Here is a 25,815-nt window from a genome sequence, read left to right as displayed (position 1 = left end):
GTGGGCGGGGCCTAGTTATGCCGCATGACAGACAGGGCGCTCCCGGAAGGTGTAGAGCGCCGGGGTGAGGAGGAGACGGAGCAGCCGGGGAGGACACAGGCGGCGCAGGCTGCGGGGTGACCGGGGTCCGTGCTATTGTAGGTTAGTCTGTGTGTTCATGTTACAGTGATCTGCCTGTCATGTCCTAACCTGTGTTCTTCTTATCCGTCATAGTATCCTGCTGCTAATCCATAATCTGCCATTATATGTGTTATGTCATCAGTAATGCCAACCCTCTCTTCTTATACACTGTGTATATACCATTCATAATGCCAACCCTCCCTCTTACTATACACTGTGTGTATATACCATTCATAATGCCAACCCTCCCTCTTACTATACACTGTGTGTATATACCATTCATAATGCCAACCCTCCCTCTTACTATACACTGTGTGTATATACCATTCATAATGCCAACCCTCCCTCTTACTATACACTGTGTGTATATACCATTCATAATGCCAACCCTCCCTCTTACTATACACTGTGTATATACCATTCATAATGCCAACCCTCCCTCTTACTATACACTGTGTGTATATACCATTCATAATGCCAACCCCCCCCCCTTTCTATACACTGTGTATATACCATTCATAATGCCAACCCTTCATATTCCTATACACTGTATATAACATGCATAATGCCACCCCTCCCTCTTACTATACACTGTGTATATACCATTCGTAATACCAACCCTTCATCTTCCTATACACTGTATATAACATGCATAATGCCACCCCTCCCTCTTACTATACACTGTGTATATACCATTCATAATGCCAACCCTCCCTCTTACTATACACTGTGTATATACCATTCATAATGCCAACCCTCCCTCTTACTATACACTGTGTATATACCATTCATAATACCAACCCTTCATCTTCCTATACACTGTATATACCATTCATAATGCTAACCCTCCCTCTTACTATACACTATGTGTATATAGCATTCATAATGCCAACCCTCCCTCTTACTATACACTATGTGTATATAGCATTCATAATGCCAACCCTCCCTCTTCCTATACACTACGTGTATATACCATTCATAATGCCAACCCTCCCTCTTCCTATACACTATGTGTATATACCATTCATAATGCCAACCCTCCCTCTTACTATACACTATGTGTATATACCATTCATAATGCCAACCCTCCCTCTTCCTATACACTACGTGTATATACCATTCATAATGTCAACCCTTCATCTTCCTATACACTGTATATAACATGCATAATGCCACCCCTCCCTCTTACTATACACTGTGTATATACCATTCGTAATACCAACCCTTCATCTTCCTATACACTGTATATACCATTCATAATGCTAACCCTCCCTCTTCCTATACACTACGTGTATATACCATGCATAATGCCAACCCTCCCTCTTACTATACACTATGTGTATATACCATTCATAATGCCAACCCTCCCTATACACTGTGTATATACCATTCATAATGCTAACCCTCCCTCTTCCTATACACTGTGTATATAGCATTCATAATGCCAACCCTCCCTCTTACTATACACAATGTGTATATAGCATTCATAATGCCAACCCTCCCTCTTCCTATACACTACGTGTATATACCATTCATAATGTCAACCCTCCCTCTTACTATACACTGTGTATATACCATTCATAATGCCAACCCTCCCTCTTACTATACACTATGTGTATATACCATTCATAATGCCAACCCTCCCTCTTCCTATACACTACGTGTATATACCATTCATAATGTCAACCCTTCATCTTCCTATACACTGTATATAACATGCATAATGCCACCCCTCCCTCTTACTATACACTGTGTATATACCATTCGTAATACCAACCACTTCATCTTCCTATACACTGTATATACCATTCATAATGCTAACCCTCCCTCTTCCTATACACTACGTGTATATACCATGCATAATGCCAACCCTCCCTCTTACTATACACTATGTGTATATACCATTCATAATGCCAACCCTCCCTATACACTGTGTATATACCATTCATAGTGCTAACCCTCCCTCTTCCTATACACTATGTGTATATAGCATTCATAATGCCAACCCTCCCTCTTACTATACACTATGTGTATATAGCATTCATAATGCCAACCCTCCCTCTTCCTATACACTACGTGTATATACCATTCATAATGTCAACCCTCCCTCTTACTATACACTGTGTATATACCATTCATAATGCCAACCCTCCCTCTTGCTATACACTGTGTATATACCATTCATAATGCCAACCCTCCCTCTTACTATACACTACGTGTATATACTATTCATAATGCCAACCCTCCCTCTTACTATACACTATGTGTATATACCATTGATAATGCCATATACACTACGTGTGTATACCATTGATAATGCCAACCCTCCCTCCTCCTATACACTACGTGTATATATCAATGTATACTATTGATAATGCCAACCCCCCCTTCCTATACACTACCTGTATATACCATTCATAATGCCAACCCTCCCTCTTCCTATATGTGACATGTATATACCATTGATGATGCCAACCCTCTTTCTCTTCCTATACACTACATGTATATACCATTGATAATGCCAGCCCTTCCTCTTCCTATACACTACCTGTATATACAATTCATAATGCCAACCCTCACTCTTCCTATACCTGACCATTGATGATGCCAACCCTCTTTCTCTTCCTATATACTACGTGTATATACTATTCATAATGCCAACCCTCCCTCCTCCTGTACGCTACGTGTGTATACCATTGATAATGCCAACCCTCCCTCCTCCTGTACGCTACATGTGTATACGATGTTCCCAACCCTCTCTCCTCCTGTACGCTACGTGTGTATACCATTGATAATGCCAACCCTCCCTCCTCCTGTACGTTACGTGTGTATACCATTGATAATGCCAACCCTCCCTCCCCCTGTACGCTACGTGTGTATACCATTGATAATGCCAACCCTCCCTCCCCCTGTACACTACGTGTGTATACCATTGATAATGCCAACCCTCCCTCCCCCTGTACACTACGTGTGTATACCATTGATAATGCCAACCCTCCCTCCCCCTGTACGCTACGTGTGTATAACATTGATAATGCCAACCCTCCCTCCCCCTGTACACTACGTGTGTATACCATTGATAATGCCAACCCCTCATTATTCTCTCTAACATCACCGCCTCCTTATCTATATACCATACTTTCCCATCCCTCTATACCACCCTACTGTCACTCACCCATCATGTCTATACCATTCATATTTTCCACACCAATACTACTATCTCATTATGTTTATATACTATACATAATGCCAACTTATCTGTAAAGTAACGTGGCTCGCCCACCTTATCTATATACCATACTCTCCCATCCCTCTATACCTCCTAAGCATACCTATATGGTAGCCAAACTGCTACCTTTCTATGGGGGGCTGCCTGATGCCCAACACAGCTCTATACACTCTCAAATATCATTTGCCTTCCTTATCTATATCTATCCACTCATTCATCATATGAATTTAACATCATACACTTGCCAACATCACTTGCCTTCTTTGTGTGTATAATATATAAAATCATCAGATGGAGACCGCAATATATTGTATTATTTCAGTACTCCAAACGACTAAACTGAAAAAAATGCTGCGTGCTCTAATGTAGAATGAAAATGCCTTATCTTCTAGTCGTACTGGAATACAAATTTGAATGTCCCACGTTAATTCTTTCATTCTTTGCCGGAATCCCCACCAATGCTCTTAGTGCATCCAACGATAACTGAGAATGTGAACCAGAAAGTGGGGCAGTGTTGACTCTTTATTAGCATATAATATAAACAATATAATCATAATATAAACAATTCAAGCTTATCGGTAGTAGGAAGATGTTGAACATCACGATTGCTGGAAACTAGCAACACAATGCAGATAAATGAGTACAGTCCAAACTAAAAGTGTGTGGGAGGTCACCCTACGCGTTTTGTTTTTCAACTTCTGAAGGGTTATGTTCAAAAAGAACAAAAGAAAAGAAAAATTTAGTTTAGACTCTTGACAAGTGCTCTCTAAGTGCAGTGTATCAAATACTGGAAGCAGCTGGCTAAAGTGTCTTGTGATGGATTTACATTTTTACAGACAAATGGCAGGCAGTCGTTTTCACTTTGGATTGCCAACCTATGAGATTTTATTCTGCCAAAGTGATCAAACTACAGCTTCCAGGATTCTCGGATGCATGCAGATGATCGTGGGACTTGGGGGTATATTCACTAAACTGCCGGTTTGAAAAAATGGAGATGTTGCCTATAGCAACCAATCAGATTCTAGCTGTCATTTTGTTGAATATACTAAATAAATGATAACTAGAATCTGATTGGTTGCTATAGGAAACATCTCCACATTTTCAAACCCGCAGTTTAGTAAAAATACCCCTTAGAGTCCTATCAGACTTATTGAAGTAAATAATTGCTGTCTTGTCCAGAAGCAACAGCATTAATCTGCAATCTGACATGTTCTCAAGATCAGTAACTCTCACTTATTGATCTGTTGGTGTTGTAGTATTGGGACTTTGCACTGCTATTAGATTACGACCTTGTATCTCTTCATCCTCTGACACAGAGTTGTGCTAATAAAGTTCAATGGGATTAAATCTTAAGTCTGGATCACTCTCTGTAACACAGGTCATAACTCCCTATACTAATGTGAGATTAACCTCCTAACATCCAGAACTAGCCCTGTTCCGAGACGCCAGTTAACTCGTGTAGAAATATACATATATTGTAACTTAGCATTTGTCCTGTAGTGCCCTGTTCCAGCTAATGTGACATGTGCTTCTCTTACCAACATCACCTCTCCCCTACTTAGTCCGGGTGACGACTTGGAGTGCCGTGTGTGTGACCCCAAGCTCTGACTCACTAATTCTTGTCTGTGGGTTTTGCAACTTTTTTTTGTCACACAGAGCAAAACTCATTTGAACCCTCACCTACTTTGAGAACAAGCGGAGTGTCGTACAGCAAGTATTTACCAGTTCCAACATGCATATTTAATAAGGTCTATTGGTAATTGTAATATAATTTGACTAGACTATAGGACCAGTGCTTCTGTAGCTGCATGTTAAAATTTCAGTAAGCATTTTTTTTTTTTTTTTTAAATAAACTTTAAAGGACCATTAAACCACAACATTGAATTCTTAACAAATCGCCCTTAAAGGTAAAATAGATTGTTCAGTATTAACCTGGCATTCCACTGCAGCTCTGCTAAAAGTAAAGTGTTACCTAACCACAGTATTACACAGAGAAGCCCTTTAATAATCTGTAAATATCAGGGTAAAGTTAGGTCAGCTAAACCTTGTTCTCCATCTGGGTTGTTTGTGTTATTCCTATATCAATATTACGGAGATTAGAGGCTGATGCAGCCTTCATTAAATAAGCTCAAGTCATAGGAGCATATTCAATTGTTGGCGTTATAGCCAAAATGAACGCACCGCGCTCACATTATGTAATGGTGCGGGTAAATACCTGTATTACGGTACTTTTCTCGCTGGATTTCAGCTCAGGGAGCCGCGAGCTGCAATCCGGCTTATTACCGTAATACCGGTAATATTTTTTCCGCGGCGGAAACCGCAGAGAATTGAATATGCCCCATATAGTCCTTTTTATTTGATTTTTCAGAAAACCAAATAAAGTCAATAAATAGGTTCTGCATGAAAAAAATGTCTGATGTTATCATTGAGCCTGCTATAGTCACTGTTAGGAGCACTGCTATACAAGGAGAACAGGCTTGGCTGAGATGAATGCAATAATATGATGCCTCATTCATTGGATTAAACCTTACTCGGTAACATTGAAAAGTGGTAGTGTCCATTAACCTCATCCAAATCTACTCCCAACTGTAATAGATGAATACAGATAGGTCTTTTAGGAATGACATTTGAGATGACAGAAACGAGACTTACCCAGAAAACATAGCTTCATACCCAGGGGCAAACGCAGGATTTGTAGCGGGGGGTTTCCACACCACGCCGCCAGTGGGTGTGGCCAGCATGCATGGGGGCGTGGATATAATTTTAGACAGTGCTTGGCTGCTCTCCAACTCTTCCTATCCCCATAATATACATGGGCAATGCTGCGTGGACTACTGTTAGATGCACACAGCTCTCCCTTTTCAAGCAGAGCCGTGTGAAGCAGGGGCAGGGTCCAGCCACCTCTATTATATAGTGCCCCAGGCTTGGAGGGGGGTTTCCAGGCATTAGGACCCCCTCCCCCCTCGGTTTGCCTATGATATATTATAATTTGATACCTGTGATACATATATATTGCCTATGATAACTATATATAATTTACACTTATAAAACGTATATATAAATGTTGTTATAACAATGTACAATTGTGTAAGATACAGGATGTCTTGGATGCACAGAAATGGGTGGAAAAGCCGTTCTGTGATTTATGATCGATACCTGGATTAAACCGCCCGGGAAGATAAGTAGTCTGGGAAATACTGGCGCTAACTCTGAGAGAGCGCTAGGCAACGCCCCTGGAAAAAGAAATGCAGCAAGTGGGAATTTTTAACTTTGTGTTCATGAGACTGTGCATATTGTGTGGTACTCATCTATTCTTTCGTTTAATCAATTTTATAGTATAAATGTCTTCAGTGCTGGTTCCCATGTCTGTAGACTCATTATCCCAGGTGATTCCTGTGGGATTCAGTACCCAGAGGACACCAGGTGACTGTCCTCTCCCTTATTGATTTTGCAGTCTGCAGAAAGGAATGAGCAGCTCCTATGGATACAATGGCAAATGCAGCTGTTTCAGATTGTTAATTGGGTCATTCTTCTGGGGTTGATAAGATCTGGTGGGGGCTCTGAGTTTAGCAGTAGAGGCAGGGGGAGTAGCTTAGAGGGATGGATATTGCAAAACAAAAGGTCTGACTCCAGATTGCTGATTGCATAGATCTTAAAGTGGAGTCATTGTATACACAGTGGAGGCAGCCATCTTTTAAGGCTGTATAGTTATGAATTATTGGTTCAGCTATCGGCTCATTATGAACTAGTGGCATAATCCTGCTTTATGCCTCAGAAAGATCACTAGTTCCTGGTGAATTTCTATTCTAAATATTGCTTCAGTACACAACATGTCCATGTACCTCCTTGTAAGCAGGAGACAAAACAGCATTTGCATTGTGGGTTCACCCCTCTGGGGTTTTTTGCTAAAACTGCTGAAAGATACAGGTCGGCATTGCAATCAATCAGCAGTTGGCTTTTATCCTTCTAGTGCAAGTTAGACAAAGAAGGTGCTGGCCTGTCTGTTAGCTTTATGGCACCTTTAAGCAAATTTAGTAAATCACAATATTCAAAATATTCAAGGAAATGCACTAAACGCACATTAACAGTTAATCTGTATGTAAATATTTTTGGAGCAGGTATGCCCAGTGCTATTTCAGGTTTGCTATGCCAAAAGGGTTGCATTTTCCTATATGTTTTAGGCAGTCAAAGCCGCAATCCTATGCATTAAAGATGAGGCATTATTCTCCATAATAATGAGTTATAAAGTATAGAGTGCCAGCCTGTGTAGGGGTTGTTGGCTCATAAACCAGGAATTTGCCCTCTGATATGGAATATTTCTTAACCATTCAGAGTGAAGGAGTCTTTCAGCACTGAGGCAGCTGTGAAGGTCAGTTACAAATCTTCTATAGTATCTCCCCGCCCCTTGAATGATTTGATTGGCTGTCACCGTGAGCCCCCCCTCTCTATGGCCAGACCGGACAGCTGCTTTGTCAGTGTGACAATCTTCGGAATTATGTGGTTCTCTCTCTTTGTCTTATAGTACACATGCTGTGTGTTTTATGTGCTCCGTTCATACTGTGCTTTTCCTGATAGTTTTACCGTGTCAATTGGGTGGGAGGGAATATGCATCAGAGATACCCCTCTTTGCCGTATAATGACAATTAGTTTCAGTTGTCAATACCCCTTTGTACAATGCAGTGGTGTTTCATGTCAGCTGTGCAATAAATAGAAGCTGTATGTATATATACATATAAGTAGTGGACACACAAATAACACCTGGGTAAATGAGGGATACCAAGCATATTGAAAGCATGGGCTTATAAATAAAAAAAAAATGGTGTGACGAGAGCTCCACAGACTAGGATATCCTGGTCCGGTTGCAGTGCATAAACTGCTAATCGCACGTGACTATGTATTGTTGAAAATTCAGTGGTGCATACGTCATGTGCAAGGTACTACTGAGCCGTGGAGGAAGGTGATCTGATCAGAAGAGGCCTCATTCATCATCCAGCACGTCTGGCACCAACCTAAGTAACTTTACAGTCCAGAGTGTTTGTTTCCAACAGTGATGGGGTCTGAAGGTTCTTTAATGCTGTGGTACAATGCTGGTTACTAAATGGTACCAAGTTCTTTCCTGACTGGTGTGGTTTGTTTGATTTCAGTCCACCCCATTGAGAGTTCATCTTGTCACTCAATGCTTTGAGCATGACACTTATGTTATCCACATGTCACCGCTTTCTCAGTCACCTGATGTGAACCCCATCCAACATTTATGGGGTATTCTGCAAACAACTCCCCAGATAGTTTTCTCACTTCCATCAATCAGGCGTCTGTTTGACTTGTGAAAGAGTAATGCCGCGTTTTTGGTAAACTCAATGCCACAACACACGCTAGCCCAATACCCTATTTAGCCCTTTTTTATTTTTTTTTTATTTTTGCCCACATTCATGTGTGTCTAAAATATATATGCAAGTGTCTTAATAATCCTAAAATTGCCTTAAACCACCAATTAAAATGAACCCATTGGAATTGTTGATAGTAGACTACAGATTAATCTAGAAGTTTGGTTAAAGAACAAGAGCGCGCTTATGGTCTGTACCTGGTGGAGTATTTAAAGAATTCGTTTTTAGGAGACACAATGAAATCTGCAATTGTCTCTGGTGCAAGAGTCTGCACCAAAGGTGGCATCTCAAGTAAGGAGCAAATCATGGAATGGAAAATAGAGAGTTGGAAGAAAATGCATGTGAAGCCTACCTACGCGTTTTACCGTAGGACTTCATCAGTGGTGTCTTAGGGCAAAACGCGTTGGTAACTTTCCAAACCACTTCTTCCAACTCCTCATTTTCTGTTTGTGATTTGTCTCACTTGTGACACCAGCTTTGGACTGGACAATTGCTGCCCCTTCCGTATTCTCAAGCTGGATTTGGGGTTACAGATAAGCCTATCATTATATTTTATATAGCCGATTTTATCATACGTCCGAATTAAACAATTCCTACTGCACAAGGGTGGTCCATTCTTTTATTTTAGGACATTGAATATTGAACATTGATCATCCCCCAGGAAAATCTATGCTGACTTTGCATTATGGCATCCATCGCCAATGCCTGGTGTTATGTAATAATAATCACACTGTTGCAGCCAAACAGGAATTGTTTGTTTTATTGTATTGTACCATCCACCTGCTGTGTAGATTTGTGCTGCATCCTGGGATGACAGCCACACGCGACCTTTGCACCTTATGTAGAGCTGTGTGTGTGGGCGTAGCTGTGACTGAAGTGTCAGGCTGCTGGTATAAAGGTGCAGGTCCTGGGCATGTGCATGACACTGTGGTTTTGTTTCCCCGTTGCAGGAGGATGCTGCGTGTGGCGTCTTGTACGTCCCTGCTGCTGCTGCTCAAGGCGGTGGTCGGCCTGCCCTGGTTTCAGACAATCGGCGGCGTCCTCGTCTTCTACCTGGGCTCCGGAGGATGGAAATTCTGGAAGGTTTTCTACAAAACCATTGGACGGGACGTGAGGTGAGTGACAAGTCTGGTTCAAGCCTTGCTGCAACTATAGACTACAGTATGAAAGAAATGTTTTATAATAAGGTAATTTTAGGTGTAACGTTCCTTTTTAAAGTTGGGTGTATTCCCCATGATCTGATGCGTTCTTCTGCTGGGCCCTTGTATCTCTGCGTGTTTGTCCTTTTTACCATCGCGAGGTATTACCGTACATCTTCTATGACACCAATAGAAGACTGAGGGCAAAATGATCACAAAAAAATGGTTCAATACTGTCAGGGTGGAATTCAATTGGCCGCAGTATTACCGTTATTACGGTATTAGTGCACATAATTACCGATAATACGGTAATTTCAGTGCTGGCTTTTTGCTTGCTTCTCCCTGAGCCGCAAGCAGAAACCTGTGCTAAAATTACTGTATTAGCGGTAATAGACTTAGCGTGACGTTGTTTCGGGGGCAGGATTAAAGCCCCCCCTCATAACGTTATCAAGGCTTCTCTAATATGCTAGTAAAGTGCAGCAACAACCAATAAGTATAGCTTAGGTTAGTGTACAGCAGTGATGGGGAACAGGGTGGCCCTTGAGATGCATGTGGCCCCCGGCTCCTTCCTGGTTTTTGTTACTTTTGTTGGTTATAGTCTGTAACACTTGTTCGTAATAACATCTCAGCAGGTATTACAGAGAGGTGTCTCTCGTTGATTCAATTTAATGTCTTATTGCTGAGATAAAAAGTCATATGTGGCCCTTCTAAAGGTTAGTGTCGTCCCAGCGGCCCCGAAGTGCAGCAGGTTGTCTGGCACTGGTGGACAGTATATCGGATCAGTGCGAGCTACTGGTTACTACATTACTTGCACCGTCCTCTGCCCTGACTAGCTCTCTGACCTGGGTATAAATGAGCAGATGCAGGTTTTCAGCAATGTCTCTTTAAGGTTTTAGGGCACTTGTGATAACTTCGGGTGTAGTGCAAACAGATGTCTCAATGATTTGGGTGTCAGCACATCTCTATATAGATAAACTCTTTATTTACACTCCTTATCTCCAGAGCGATACTTGAGTTGCAAATAACAGTAAAATAAATATGCACAATAAATATGTACATCTCTTATCTCACCCCAGCCCAGGTCATCACCCCTCCTCTGTGGGGGGCTTTATCCCTTGTGCTATAGCACCGGCTCGCTGTCCCCTCTTCAGGATTGTCACCCTCGCTGGGTTTTGCTCGGTGGACCTGACATTCTCGCTAGTAAACTAACCCCCTGGGCTATAGCCCCCTCTCGGGTGTCCTCTCTGCCCCTATGAGTCACATTATATACTGCAGCAACCCTTTCCATGTGGTCCTCCATGCTCTCCCTCCTCTAGACATGAGGACTCTATATGGCAGAGCCTCAATACTGCCACTAGTATTAGGCTCCACACTGTTTTGGCATTGAGACCTCTTCTTTATTGGGTCCCCCCCCCCCCTACCTCATTGGCAGCAGGCCACGGATGCACTCCCAGGGGATCCCAGGACCACCTCCCCTCTGTCCTGGGTCCATGGCTGTTGCTCCCACCACACACTATTCCTCAGCTCATCAAAGACTTATATTGCTAATCAACGGTCCTTGGTGTCTACCCTCAGGCTCCTAGTGCCGGGGTTCACACATTCAGTCACTGGGAGGTGTGAATAATAACGCCAGAGAGGACATTACACAACCAAAGGTAAAAAAAAAAAAACTGCAATAAAAATGGATCAGAACACACAAAGATTTAAAATAAATAAATAAAAATTCTGAGTCTAATATACCAATTTACTACTAAAGTAAAGTAAGCTCAATCTAAGTTGGAGATATGCACACCCTCACCTTATTCCACCCAAAAATACCTGTTGTGATGTATATGGGTTATCTGAAATAAAATGCAAAGTATTACTTAGCGGTGCCCGGTGGCCCCTATGATTCGTATGAATGGGAAGCTCACTGGGCCTTGTAGAACCTGAACAAGATCTAATGGGGAAGGAGAGAGAATGAGACACATTGATGGACACGCAGCGGCTGCCAGTCTCTGTTGCTAGCCACTTAGGAGAAGCCTCCAGACGTAAATAACTAAGTGCGACCCTTTGTACCTTTTACAGTCCTAGATAATCGACCACATTTGTTTAATTTTGTTCATTGTCCTTGGACTTGATTTTCCAGTAGTGATTTGAACCGTTCAGATAAGCAGTGGACTCTGCTCCCTGTCCTGGGTCTGCAGGAGAAGATCATTTTATTAAAGATAACATCTTCCTAAAGTGCTACCATTACTGTCGTTTCTAAATGCTTTATTATAGTTATTGGATATTATGTATAAATCCACGGCACAGACTAGTGCAAAAGCACAGGGGCAAAACTAGGCTTCGTCCCCATAGAGACCTGATTTATGGCTGTTGCATTGCTAGAATAAGGAGTTGACGGTATCGGAGTATAGCACATCCCGCTGTCGCGCAGTGATTGGTGATTATTCGAGTCATGTGACAACGAAAAGCCAGACATCCAGGCTTTTGCTAACCCAAGTGTAGTGTGTGGTTTGGAGAAATCATGTGCCATCTAATAGCTGCCCCGGTTCAACCATTTCAATAAACTTGTTCTTCTTTTCTTTTGCCTTTCAGAAAGTGAATCATAAAATGAAACCATTACATATGGAGCAGCGTGTATTGCAATAAACGGTGGCAAAAGATTAAGTGGAGAAAATGTGCTTGTGACAGGTCTCTGTTCAGCTGCAGATACCTCGGCATGAGTTAAATGCCAATAAACATTTATTGCAATCGCCTCTACTCCATCTGTACATAATTTGGCTGTAGAACATGTTTGCAATGTAATTTTTTTTTTTATATTTAATTAAAACTGATGCACCTGTAAACAGACTTGTCATCGTTAGGGGTGGATGTGAATGGAGATGATCATAAATATGTTTATTTTGAGCATGGTTTGACTGTCTATTTTCTACAGCAGGCCTGGCCAACCTGTGGCTCTCCAGGTGTTGTGGAACTACGAGTCCCAGCATGCCTCACTAGCTATCGGCTGGCAAAGCATGCTGGGGCTTGTAGTCTCGCCACACCTTGGAGAGCCACTGGTTGGCCAAGCCTGGTCTGCAGTATTCCATCTGACTGGTAGATCACTTTCTGTGCGTGTGTTCTTGCAGAGGGGCTATAACACTAGTCCGCGTGAAGCTGCAGGTTAACAAGCACCTGCGAGAGAAGAACACAGTCCCCACCATCTTTAAGGAATGTGTTAAACGTCACCCGAACAAGACTGCGCTAATTTTTGAGGGTACCGGGGCAACGTGGACGTTCCAGGAGCTGGATGAGTTCTCCAATGCGGTGGCCAACTTCCTGTACGCTGAAGGCTACCGGGCCGGCGACGTCATTGCCCTGTTCATGGAGAACTGCAACGAGTACGTTGGGTTCTGGCTCGGCATGGCTAAAATCGGAGTGGAAGCTGCTCTGATTAACTTCAACTTGCGCCTGGATGCCCTGGAACATTGTTTCAGCGTCTCCAATTCCAAGGCTGTGGTGTTTGGACGAGAGATGTCCCAAGGTGAGGAGGTAATTGGGGTTGTCTTCTCTTTGGTGCTGGAATAGTTGTGTAGGCAGCGAAAGGAACTTCAATGCAATGTGTTATAGTTGTACATGTTGTGGGTTTTTGTTTTTTATATGTATGTTTAGAATTTTTAAGTGTCAGTGATTTTACAAGGCCAAAGTACGTCGTCCTTGGGTGCAAACAAATGAGAGCTTTTAATTGGTTAATTTTAAAATGTTGCTGGCGCTATAAATATTTCTTAAAGCTGTATTGTCTTATGGTAACCTAAGGATCTGTGCTACCGGAGCTGAGATCTGCAATTAATTTGTCCCTTTATATGAAGGTGGCCATTATATTGCATGATACAATATTCATGAGAATGCAGCCTATCTGTTCGCTAGGATCCAGTGATATTACTTGAATGAGGTGTCATGCTTTAGTGATGTTCCAGTCCACAGAGTGTATGGTACAAGTACTATACTTTTATAGGCAATGTGCCTCTGTATATATAATACATAGCCATTACGGGGATAGTGCCACCTAGTGGCTAAATTATTGGAACGTTTATTTTATATTGCTTAGGCGATGTCATCATCACCATCATCATCGCCATTTATTTATATAGCCCCACTGATTCCGCAGCGCTGTACAGTGAACTCATTCACATCAGTCCCTGCCCCATTGGAGCTTACAGTCAAAATTCCCTAACGTACACACACAGACAGACAGTGAGAGACTAGGGTCAATTTTGATAGCAGCCAATTAACCTACCAATATGTTTTTGGAGTGTGGGAGGAAACCGGAGCACCCGGAGGAAACCCACGCAAACACAGGGAGAACATACAAACTCCACACAGATAAGGCCATGGTCAGGACTTGAACTCATGACCCTAGCGCTGAGGCAGAGGTGCTAAGCACTGAGCCACTGTGCTGCCCTTGAACAAAGGCTGTTTGTACAATTGCTTTATATTCCAACCAAATCTAACCAAGCTTGTTAAAAATACTGTACAATGAATGGTAAATCCCTCTCTTAGAGCACATTCCAGATTGCCTTTTGCAGCTAAAGATGACTCTATTTGACATAACATTACTGTTTAGTTTTATGTAACGTATTGTTGCAGATTGAATTTTTTTGTCTTGTTTTTTTTTGTTTTTTTATGTGATTTATTGGCATGTCATAATTTCCTGCGTCAATGGACACGTTTTTTTTCTTCCCAATTAACATTTCTTATATTTTGCCTCCAGCCATGAACGATGTCTACTCCATGATGGGCAAATCGGTGCATCTCTACTGCCTGGGTGACACGGACCCCAACACGGTTCCCCCTGGCACAGAATTTGTGGCTTCCTTGCTGCAGAGCGCCTCCCGTCACCCGCCCAAAGACCCTGGGAGAGGATTCACAGGTACTTACTACGCAAGAGCAACACTTGTCTGGCTGGCCTACTGAAGGTGTTTTGTATGGATATTTCGTAAATGTAACCCCCCCTATCCTATCTGAGTTCCTGCCATCTGCATTGGGCCAACCGTTCTGCCACAACATCTTGCTGATGCCATGGGCTTTTAACTATAGGGTGGAAATGTATTCTCGCAGCTCTGTTCAAACCCAGTGGCTTCCGGTTTGTCACGAGCCAGAGGTCAAGGTTCATAGGCCAAGGCTGTGTAAAGTCGGCCAAGTAGGGGCTGCAGAACATGTTAAGTGCTATACACACGTCTAGTGAGTCAGTCTGTCTAGCAGATGCTTATAAATAGGGTAACGGGTTGTATTTGAAAAATAGATATTTAGCGCTTTTGCCCCCTTACAAAAGTGGAGGATGCTTTTAATGGTGTGCTTGTACTGCTCATGTCCTCATTGGTCACCAAAGGGCATTTCTACAACCCCAACTCCCCTTCAGTGTAATGAATCCGTAGAGTATAAAGCATTAAGCTTGGTGTTCTAAAAGGTTGGCTGGATCATTTTATTCACATCTAGATATGTTTGACACCGTATTATATCCATATCAGTTTGACAGGAGCTTCTGCAATTAATGGTTAGAGGCTGCATGTTGGCCTCGCCACTCTCAGATTAACCTTGTTTATACCTGGACGTGCTGAAATACTCTGCGGTGCTTCTAACATTCTAAAGTTTTGATTGGCTACAAGTTGTTATAGTTTCACCACCTCATCTCCTGCACATCCATGTTTACCCAGTGTTGGAGAGAATTTAGTAGGTACTTAGTCCTAGTCAAGTGCACCTAAACCAGGGGATTACTGGTTTCCTAAATCCCCGCTGCCGCAGAAAACACATGGCACACTACCAGAGTGAACCTACCTGTTAAATTTTGGATTTGGTGCATCCCTGTTATGTTTTATCCCTATTGTCTGTGTTTTACTGAAACATTGTTTGTGTTTGTTTTGGGGTTTTTTCCACCTCAAACATCCAAGCTGCAGTTTATCTTCTAATCTTTGTACTTTGCGTCCTTTCCAGATAAGTTATTTTATATCTACACCTCTGGGACAACAGGGCTACCTAAGGCTGCCATTGTGGTGCACAGCAGGTTAGTATGTGTACTGTGTATTCCCTCCGAGCCCCAGCAGACCATGCAGGGTCCTATCCACTAACCTGCCGTTTCTTTGCAGATACTTCCGCATGGCTGCCTTGGTGCATTATGGGTTTGGCATGCGATCCGATGACGTGATTTACGACTGCCTGCCACTGTACCACTCTGCAGGTAATCAGGCCACGTGGTTCTGTGCGGCTGCCAATTTTCAGTTTGCCAAGTACTGCTACCATCTGGATTTATGGTTGTAAGGCCACCTGTGACTCCACAGAGGGGAAACGCACAGCAGAGCACCCAGTATGCCAATACTTTGAGTCGAGTCTTCCACATTGAGTCAAGTTGTATTGTTCTCTGTTCTAACCCAACCTTGGCTACATACACCGTGGCTCCCTGGGCACACGAACTGTGGCAGCCCTGTAAGTGCTTATGTGTGAAAGCCAAGGTGTTAGCATGTTGCGTGCATTAATGAGTGGCCATAAATCTTGTGGGGAAAGGATGTTTTTTGTGCAGTTTTTTTATTATTATTATTATTTTAGTATTTTCTTCATTTTGCCTAGTGCAGAGCAGTTTATGTGTTAGACATAGTTTTATGTTGTTGCCCTATGCAGGTTATGAGTAGACTCGGGGAAGGGTTTGGTCGGCCACCTCTGTCTGCTCGCTGTCATTTTTTCGGACCTGGCCACATATCCGTTTGTCACACCTCCAGCTATTGGGCTGTGGGAGCGTTATCTCGCCTTGACATTAGAGCTCTGAGAGGCGATAAAGGAATTATGGGTCACAGAAGAGAGTGACCAGGGCCCTTCTACTGAACCTTGTGCTCAGCGAGCAGACTTTCTTTGCGAACATAAAAACTAGATAAAGTTCTATACCAGTGATGACTAACCTGTGACACTCCAGGTGTTGTGAAACTACAAGTCCCAGCATGCTCTACCAGCTATCAGCTAGTTATCTACTGGCAAAGAATGCTGGGGCTTGTAGTTTCACAACACCTGGAGTGTCACAGGTTAGCCATCACTGTTCTATACCAAGAACACTGTTACACATAGACCTTATGTATAGAATGGGCAAGTAGCATGGTTTGAGTGATGCCTCTTTGTCGGCTAACTGAATAGATTATAAGCTTTAAAGACGACCTGGGCTTCTTTGTCGGGTATAATTAGGCATTAGACAAGGGAAAATAAAGGGACCATTATTCTCTTTAGGTTTTTATTTCAGTTTGCTCCTATTCCTGCCCTGTAACGTCCATTTGCTACTCTGGTGAAATGATCTTGCTCTCCAAACTAATGATTAAGCCTATTTCAGGTAACATTGTGGGAATGGGTCAGTGCATCCTCCTTGGTTTGACGGTTGTTATCAAAAGGAAGTTCTCGGCATCGCGGTTTTGGGACGACTGTGTAAAATACAACTGCACGGTGAGGGAGCTTTTACTGTATGACCTAATTTAGGAGCGTACCCCAGTGATTCCCTTTGTTACTTCATTGCTTCTCTCTGTGAGCCTTTCTCATGGATGTTTTTGTTTGTACAGATCGTGCAGTACATCGGGGAGATCTGCCGCTACCTCCTGAACCAGCCGCTGCGGGAGGCGGAGTCCCAGCACCAAGTGCGCATGGCGTTGGGAAACGGACTCCGTCCCGCCATCTGGACAGAGTTCACATCGCGGTTCAGTATCCCGCAGATTGCAGAGTTTTATGGAGCCACAGAATGTAACTGCAGCCTGGGTAACTTTGACAACAATGTAAGTGAGCCTTGTGTGCCAAGAACATTGGATTCTGTAAGTGCAAAACGAACCGTCGGCAGATAGGTAACTGTCCCATGTGCCGTGTGTAGGTTGGATCCTGCGGCTTTAACAGCCGCATTCTGCCGTTTGTTTATCCGATCCGGCTGATGAAGGTGAACGAGGACACGATGGAGCTGATCCGCACCCCCGAAGGTCTATGTATCCCCTGTGGGCCGGGTGAGTGCCACAAGATTTTATAAAAGGAGCATTATGTTACAATAATAACATTCCATTGTTTTAAAGCTTCTTTGCTGAACACAATCCTGTGGGTAATTTTTATTTTAATTGACCACTGGGGGGCACTGTTTCATTGATCATATGGATGAAATTGAAAGGATATGTCCATTTGTAATAGACTTTTTTAGTTTTTGCTGCCTGTAGATACTCTGCTAAAGAGAGTATCTAGCTCATAGTTCAAGCCAGGCTTTTATTTGGAAAGTATACCCTATGGGTCTATTACATATCGTTATTGAAAGGGATGGATCTATGCTTTAAAATGTAGCTGTGCCCGTCGCCTACACCTACTGATGGAGACTTAACTAATGTTTGTGAGATTAAAACCTGTCTATTTACAAATGACTTCACTGAGGCAAACTTCTGGATGTGTAATTAAAGCAGCTACAATATAGTTTTTATTAAGTAGACCAGGCCTGTCCAACCTGCGGCCCTCCAGATGTTGTGAAACTACAAGTCCCAGCATGCCCTTCCAGCTATCAACTGGTTGTCTACCAGCAAAGCATGATGGGGCTTCTGGTTTCACAACACCTGGAGGGCCGCAGGTTGGACAGGCCTGAAGTAGACCAAATTAGTATTTGGCACAGCAGCTCTGGCTTCTATTGATGTGTAAACGTTGTACTTCCTTATTGTTACTTAATAAGAAGGACGATGACTGTAATTATCTTCCCTTGTACCCCCTCTTTGTGTCACAGGTGAGCCGGGACAGCTGGTTGGCCGTATTATCCAGTCGGACCCCTTGCGGAGATTCGATGGATACGTGAATGAATCTGCCACCAGCAAAAAAATAGCCAGAAACGTTTTCAAATCTGGGGACATGGCGTATCTCTCTGGTAAGGGTCGGCCAAGGATCCCGCCACAGGGAAATCCGTCTTTCGTTTCGTACTTGCCATGCTTCACAGAGCCTGATTTAGTCTTCATGGGGCCCTAGGCAAGATACTGTTTGGGGGGGCCCTCCCTGAAAAAATCCATAGCAGTATAGTTTTTTTTTTTTTGCATAGCATATACCCCTATAGTTAAGGAGTAGGGAAGCTTTAGGCCGCGTCGGCGCACCGTTGAAGGAGGCGTGGTCATATCATTGGGGGTGTGACTTGCATCATTGGGGGTGTGACCTCCATACTTCCCCCTTCTCTTATTTCCCTCACTCTGTGTCCTGCTCCATACTTTTCTCCCTCCTTCTCTTTACTTTCTTATGTGCCATTGTGCCTCCAGTATATTACTTACCTTTCTATTGCCTTTTTCTCTTCTGTCTTCTTTTCTGGTCTTCTGTCTTCTTTCCTCTCCATCATGATGCTCCTTTCTGCTCCTCAATGAATATGGCGTCACGCCCGACATTCAGTGGGACAGAGCAAAGAGAAGACTGGTTGGAGCCACCGTGGTCGTGTTTTTTTTTTTCTTCTCTTTTTCTTTTTATTTCTTCTTTTGTTTGCGTTTTTTCCCCTTAACCGACGGACAGAGGGGGATGGCAGGAGGAGGGGAGCGCTCCCCGCCTTGCCTACCCCACTCACCGCCGGCGCTGGAGGGGCCCTCTGGGGACCATTGGGCCCTAGGCAGTTGCCTAGCGGTAAATCCGGCCCTGATGCTTCACCAGATGCCGCTTTGGGTAACGCTTTATCCGGACAGCTTATGTATTGATCAGCGTCGCTCTCCAGCCTCCCTGTCCGCCTTTTAGCGTAGATGGGGAAATTGCCCTCAGTTCTCAACGTTAAACCCAGGACCAGCGTTTAGCTTAATTACTGTCTAATGGCTTAAGGTATGTTTTTGTTTTTTTTTTCTTTTGGTTTCTAAACATTGCCCGGTCTTCCTCTACCCCGCAGGTGATGTCCTAGTAATGGACGACTTGGGCTACATGTATTTCCGGGATCGAACTGGGGACACGTTCCGATGGAAGGGGGAAAATGTGTCAACCACAGAAGTGGAAGCGATCCTAAGCCGGCTCCTTGGACAAGCTGACGTTGTGGTCTACGGAGTGGAGGTGCCAGGTAGGCCACTGGGCTCTGGTTCTTCTAAAGCAGCGACTTCCATTTCTACATAGATCTGTCTATCTGCTACACAGTCCATTGTAACAGACGCACATTATGTACTACATAGTCCTTTGTAGCACACACAAGAAGTTAAATTGTTGGTGTAAAAAAAATAATGAAGTGTCTGTGTTCCAGTCCCTTGTATCGGGTATTAGTGTATTCGTGTCCGTGTGACTCACAGTTGCTAGTCACATTGTACAGATTCTATTGGAGGGGACAGGGCTTAGTGGGCACAGCTAAGGGTTTTGTGGCTGGGGGACGACGACTAGAAGCGGGCTGTGCAATAGGGGCACAGGGATGAAGCGGATATACTGATGGGTAATGTAAGAGACAGAAGTAGCAGAGTTCTAGAATGAAGTGTACGCAGGACAGTTACGATTCTGCTGGTGAACATGAGGGATCGTGTCTGTGTAGCGTACAGTCAGCATTATAAAGATTATTGATCTCTATTGTAAACCTGACTTCCATACTTGCTACAATGTAGGATGCACCTAACAGGTCACGTTAACCATAGAGATGAATGGGTCTGAACTGACACTGTCCATCGTTACACTGTTATTTCCCTCTCATGTCTCACTCACTACGTTTCACAAACGGCGACACAGATTCTATACAGTATTCTGTCCCATCATAGAATATTTCTGCAATGTGTTTTCTCTGCGTACATTGTAATGAGCTCTTTCCCCTCTTTTAATCGCCAACTCTTTCTCTAGGTACGGAAGGGAGAGCTGGGATGGCGGCCATCGCTGACCCTGACCAAACCTGCGACCTTGACAAGTTTGCCAGAGACCTTAAAAAGTCACTCCCTGGGTATGCCCACCCGGTCTTCCTCCGCGTACTGCCCAAGGTGAACAAAACCGGTGAGTACTCAGACCTAGGTCAGGGGAGACCTTAATTCCAAACTGTGCCTCTGAAAAGAGATGATAAATGATCTACATGTGGTGAGAGCTATATAATTATCATTAATGTTTGGGGGGAGAGGTTAAATTAATACACTTTTACCCAACACTACTACATCTGTTTGGGTCCCTCGCGTGGGATCACAGCTACAATGTTGGGTTCCGGTACTTACTGTGACTGTGGACATCTACTGCGGAGCTTCTCAATAACATATGGCTCCTGAATTTATTTCTGGATTATCCTGGTGCCCTAACCATCCGCTGAATGCTCTGAGAACAACTTGCAGTGCACCTTCTGTAAAGCTGTAGGTATGAGAACCTGCTGCACTCAGCCAATGAGAGAAGGGGCTGTCATTGATGTATTAAGTTGAATTGGAAGCATAGCATGCTACGTTGCCTTACTGGGAAGTCTCTGGCTCCGCCCCAGTGTAGGAATCGGCCAATGAGAAGGCCTGTGCAGAGCATGTGGTTCCTTGTGAAACTCCTGCATCTGATACAAGCTCTGACTTTCCCTGTTCCTGTATTATGTAAGATAGAGCAGCACCACCCACCTAAGCTACATGTGCTATGATGGCACAGACCACACGCTAAACTGGTTTAATAATAAGCACATTTTACAATGATTATTAAGACCACTAATTCTCTGTGTTTCATATATACAGTATGCAATTTTTTTTTTATTTTTTTTTTAAACTATTGGCTTTATTTGTGCTTTAATATAAGCGAGTAGCAACAACCTGACTTTCCACATCCCATTTTGTCTCTAAACAGGAACTTATAAATTCCAGAAAACAGACATGAGGAAAGAGAGTTTTGATCCTCACGCGGTGAACGACACCTTGTACCTCCTGGATTCCCAGCAAGGAAAGTACATCCGCCTGGATGACGAAGTCTACAAAAAGATCCAATCAGGAAAGCTGAAATTGTAGCCTCAATAATTTTTTCCCTTGTGCTGGTCATGTGACACGAGTTGAGAGGTCGCCGGCAGCGCAGACCCGACGCTTCCAACAACTGAGATTATAATCGCACACCAAAGTATTACAGCTCAAATACAAACTGGGAAAACAAGACCGCTCGTCAGGGACACGGGGGGTGTAACATACCCTGCTGTTAACAAAAAGGGACATTTGTACTTTTAATTCAGTTTTGTTTTATTAATTTATTTTTTAGTCCGGCGGGGAAGTAATGAATTGTAATAAGCTGCGGAACCGTCCTCGCTTTGTCTCGCATTCCATTGTTGTTCTGCATTCCAGGGATTTAAGCAATGGAGAAGGGAATATGACATGCATGTACTTAGAACATTCTGTGATTGGAGGAGGGAAGGGAACGGAGCATGCATCACTGAGTCCTCTTTACCATAGTGGAGGTTCAGAAAATGTAGCACATGTTTGTATTTCATCCATCAGCTCCTAAAGACGTTTGTTTTCTGTGCGCTTGTACATAGTAATGGACCAACAGGAGAATTATTCCTAGATAATATTTATCCATATGGGAACTTATTTCTCTTCCTAATGTGTCACCTGTAGTCTAGAATAATATTACACCTCTGTCTTTCAGTGCTTTCCCTTAGGAAATGGGGAAAAACATGGCGGATCAACAAGAGACGTTTTAACTCCGTCTAACCACAACCCCTAAAAGTTTTTATTGCAAGTTAAAGCCCCGGAGCACCCGCCATACTGACAGCGGATTCAGGACCAAGCTGTTTCTCACTTGAAGAAAAGTTCTACTAGAAATAACAGTTAACCGGCTAATGGTTTTTTTTGTAATTTAATTTGCATTTTTTTAATGGTTTAAATCAGGCCTGTCCAACCTGCGGCCCTCCAGGTGTTGTGAAACTACAAGGCCCAGCATGCTTTGCCAGTAGACAACCTGTTGATAGCTGGAAGGGCATGCTGGGACTTGTAGTTTCACAACATCTGGAGGGCTGCAGGTTGGACAGGCCTGGTTTAAATCCTTTGTGCTTATATTGAAATTAACTGTAGCTTAATAAACAGGTTTCCTTTATGAAAGAACACAATCACTTTCATAGGTACCTGTGTACATGTTGCTAAGCAGAAAATAAAAAAAAAACCAAATGTTTAAACGCTACTGTTTAAAATACAATTGGAACAAAAAGTTTTCTGCTGCACTTCTCCCCTTCTGAGCACTTCTCCAAGAAGAGAACGCAAAATGAAATTGAGCACATGAAGCTGAAACGATTACACAGTGCTTCAGATAATGGCATATGGTACACGCACTTGTGAATGTTCTTTAATAAAGGAGACGTGTCCATTAGTTATAGCTCTGCGTCAAGAAGACATAACTGACCCGTCTGTCGTCAACCCTATGGTTCTTCTTTCTGAAACCACTACTGCTGATTTGTAGCAGCTCCCACTCCGTGGGCTGAGAGAGGAGAGGGGTGTCAGATTGGTGCTGGAGACTGTGTAAGAGGGTTAAGCGGCATGGGATGGACGGTGTGTATTGATTCTTGAACTATGGTCCAACTAAGGGCCGATTTCAATGCACACTGTTCTAGTCAAGCAGTTTGATAGCTCTCCAGTACTCAGAAGACTCTGATCTGTCCCTGTTCATCCGCACTGAGCGTTGGCTGTTATAGGGTTATACCCCCTCCTCCACAATGCACTGCACTATGTACTAAAGAGGCAGAATCTTCCATAGTTACCAACCGCTTTTCAAAGCTATGGAGCAGTCATATCATATATGCTAAATTTTAGCATTTTTCTTAACCCTGCATTCTTCTAATGCAAACATATTTCACAGATTAGTGATCTAGAATAGTCCTGTTCTCTAGAGAAAAAACTTCAGCCAGAGCAAATGCAATTTCATGGCTTTAAAGCAGCGTTATGGGTACAATCCAATCCAAGGTAAAGATCTAATGGGGAAAAGTATCTTGCAAGAAAGTACCATATATTGTTGGATTCTTCATGCTCCTAAAAGAAAATGCGTTCATTCTGCTTCTGTGGCTATTAGTATTAAATGGTTTTGATTAAGGTTCATGCATTGTGGAGGCAGCCATTTTGCGCTTAAATCTGTGAGGTATCTTTCATGAATATCTCTTGACAGTAAGAACTAAAAGCAAATCTTCATTTTTGTTGTTAGTTTTTTTCTTCTACGCTGCTACATCTTTTGACTACAATGCGTAGTTCTGATTTCTGCAAATGTCTCCAGCTTTTGTCAGAGGAAAGACTTGCTGACTTATGCTTCTGGTCACTTAGCCCTGCTGTACACAAGTATTTATGATCATCTCTTTGAGCCATGTCAAAATATTAATGAGCCTGGTGCATATTGATGGGTCTCCAGTCACATCTGTGAGGCCCTTCATGGCCAATATGAGGCATAACCAGTAGACTTGAGGAATTTGTACTGGTGTTGTCCTCTCTTTATCATCCAGTCCCTTCATTAAAGTTATGATTTACATGCCCCACATTACAGTAGCTTGCATCTGATTTCCATAGTTTAAACTACAAAAAAACAAAATGGCTGCCTTTACTGTGTTTAAGCCAGACAAGCTTCAAAAGAGACGGCCTTTCAGTATGATCGGGAGGGTTTAGGCTCTAGGCTTTTACTATTATATGTCTGTTGGAGATCGTGGAAGATTTGTGTATTCTATATGTGGTAATTATATCTGCCCCAAGGCTTGGCATGTACATAATGTCTACCTTGCATATCCATGACTTGTTGAAATGTGGGTGATGATTGCCAGGGGAATAGTGTTCAGTCTTTTTTTTTTTTTTTTTTTTAAAGGATTCAGTATTAAATTCTGTATACCATGAAGGAAGCCATTTTGTGGTTCTATCAATTTACGATGAACCAGTGATGCCACAGAGGCATTTTGTAGCCCAGCACAAAAAATGGCTGCCTTCACTACATATACTACATTTGTAGTGTACTGGTGTACTGTGACCTTGACCAGCCTCTACATTACAAGCCCATGACGTGCTTCAAATCCATGTGTTGTGTGTAACATATCAAATGTTTCTGACTGTTCTGGGGTGTAATGGGGTTGGCATGAACAATGTATGGCCCAGAGTACAGCTGACAGCCAAGTCTATTCTATCTATAGGTGTCCTATAGAAGGGAAATCCGTCCTCTGATAGATCCTCACACTACAATGAACCTTTAGGCAGCTATAAAATATACCCTGTGCCCAAAGCAGAGCTCAAGTCTATTAATCATTCAAGGTGTTGGATAAAAAAGAATGTTTAAACAATATGAAGGCAGCCATTTTGAGGCCCAAACCCGTATTCATGAAAATGCAGCCTTGTCCATTCAGTAGAAACCAGTGACGCTACTAACGCATGAAGCCTACTTATCACTGGTTCCTGGTTAATTGGTTCCATCCTCATCAATACTGGACCACAACGAGGCTGCCTGAATTGTGTAGACCAGTGTTTGCTAACCTGTGACATGCCAGGTGTTGTGAAACTACAAGTCCCAGCATGCTTTGCCAATATATAGCAGCTTATTGCTGGAAGGGTATGCTGGGACTTGTAGTTTCACAACACCTGGCGTGTCACAGGTTAGCCAACACTGGTGTAGACCTAGGATTCATTTGACATACAAAAACTGGGGAGAGGTGCACAGGTTAAAGGTTCTGTAATGGCGACTAAGTAAATCATTGCTGTCATCTTCTAAAAACTACTTGAAAAAAAAGGGACCTGGTTGCTGTGGGTTTTTTTGCAGTTTTTTTTCCTCATAAATGCCTCCAAGTACTTAACATTATATAAACAGCTTCCTTATTCCGCTAAGTATGCTGGTACAAGCATGTTAAGTAGTATATTAATATGAATAGCTACCCACCACTTCCCCAGTGTCGTGGATCCATCAACACCCAGCGGGTGTTGTCTTTTACGCACGATGGACAAGGATTTTCCATATGCAATAAATAATTGTTGCCATGTCATAGTTTCTGTCATGTATTATATTTCACGTAAAAAAAATAAAAAAATACTGTAAATTAAAATAAATATATGAAAATTCC

The 25,815-nt window shown here is 42.9% G+C and overlaps 1 protein-coding gene across 2 annotated transcripts; it reads left to right on the top strand.

Annotated features, from left to right (window-relative positions):
* Positions 1–25,815, top strand: SLC27A4 (solute carrier family 27 member 4). 2 transcript variants are annotated; one of them, XM_075185100.1, is made up of 13 exons: positions 1–137; positions 9,684–9,848; positions 12,986–13,380; positions 14,608–14,766; positions 15,828–15,897; positions 15,980–16,071; positions 17,203–17,312; positions 17,426–17,635; positions 17,728–17,854; positions 18,607–18,744; positions 19,729–19,893; positions 20,649–20,795; positions 21,606–25,815. In XM_075185100.1, the coding sequence occupies exons 2-13, from the start codon at positions 9,688–9,690 to the stop codon at positions 21,761–21,763; spliced, it is 1,932 nt and encodes a 643-aa protein (XP_075041201.1). In that variant the 5' UTR covers positions 1–137; positions 9,684–9,687; the 3' UTR covers positions 21,764–25,815. The 2 variants fall into 2 exon arrangements, with proteins under 2 accessions (XP_075041201.1, XP_075041200.1); XM_075185099.1 differs by having other exon boundaries at positions 2–141.

The sequence above is a fragment of the Mixophyes fleayi genome, chromosome 9 (assembly GCF_038048845.1).
Source record: "Mixophyes fleayi isolate aMixFle1 chromosome 9, aMixFle1.hap1, whole genome shotgun sequence".
NCBI classification, from domain to species: Eukaryota; Metazoa; Chordata; class Amphibia; order Anura; family Limnodynastidae; genus Mixophyes; species Mixophyes fleayi.
This window is presented reverse-complemented; position numbering and strand designations above follow the sequence as displayed.

Coding starts and splice junctions, on each gene's coding strand:
- SLC27A4 (XM_075185100.1), top strand. CDS start 9,688: ATGCTGCGTGTGGCGTCTTGTACGTCCCTGCTGCTGCTGCTCAAGGCG. Junction 9,849..12,985: donor ACCATTGGACGGGACGTGAG/GTGAGTGACAAG, acceptor GTGTTCTTGCAG/AGGGGCTATAACACTAGTCC. Junction 18,745..19,728: donor GGACATGGCGTATCTCTCTG/GTAAGGGTCGGC, acceptor TCTACCCCGCAG/GTGATGTCCTAGTAATGGAC.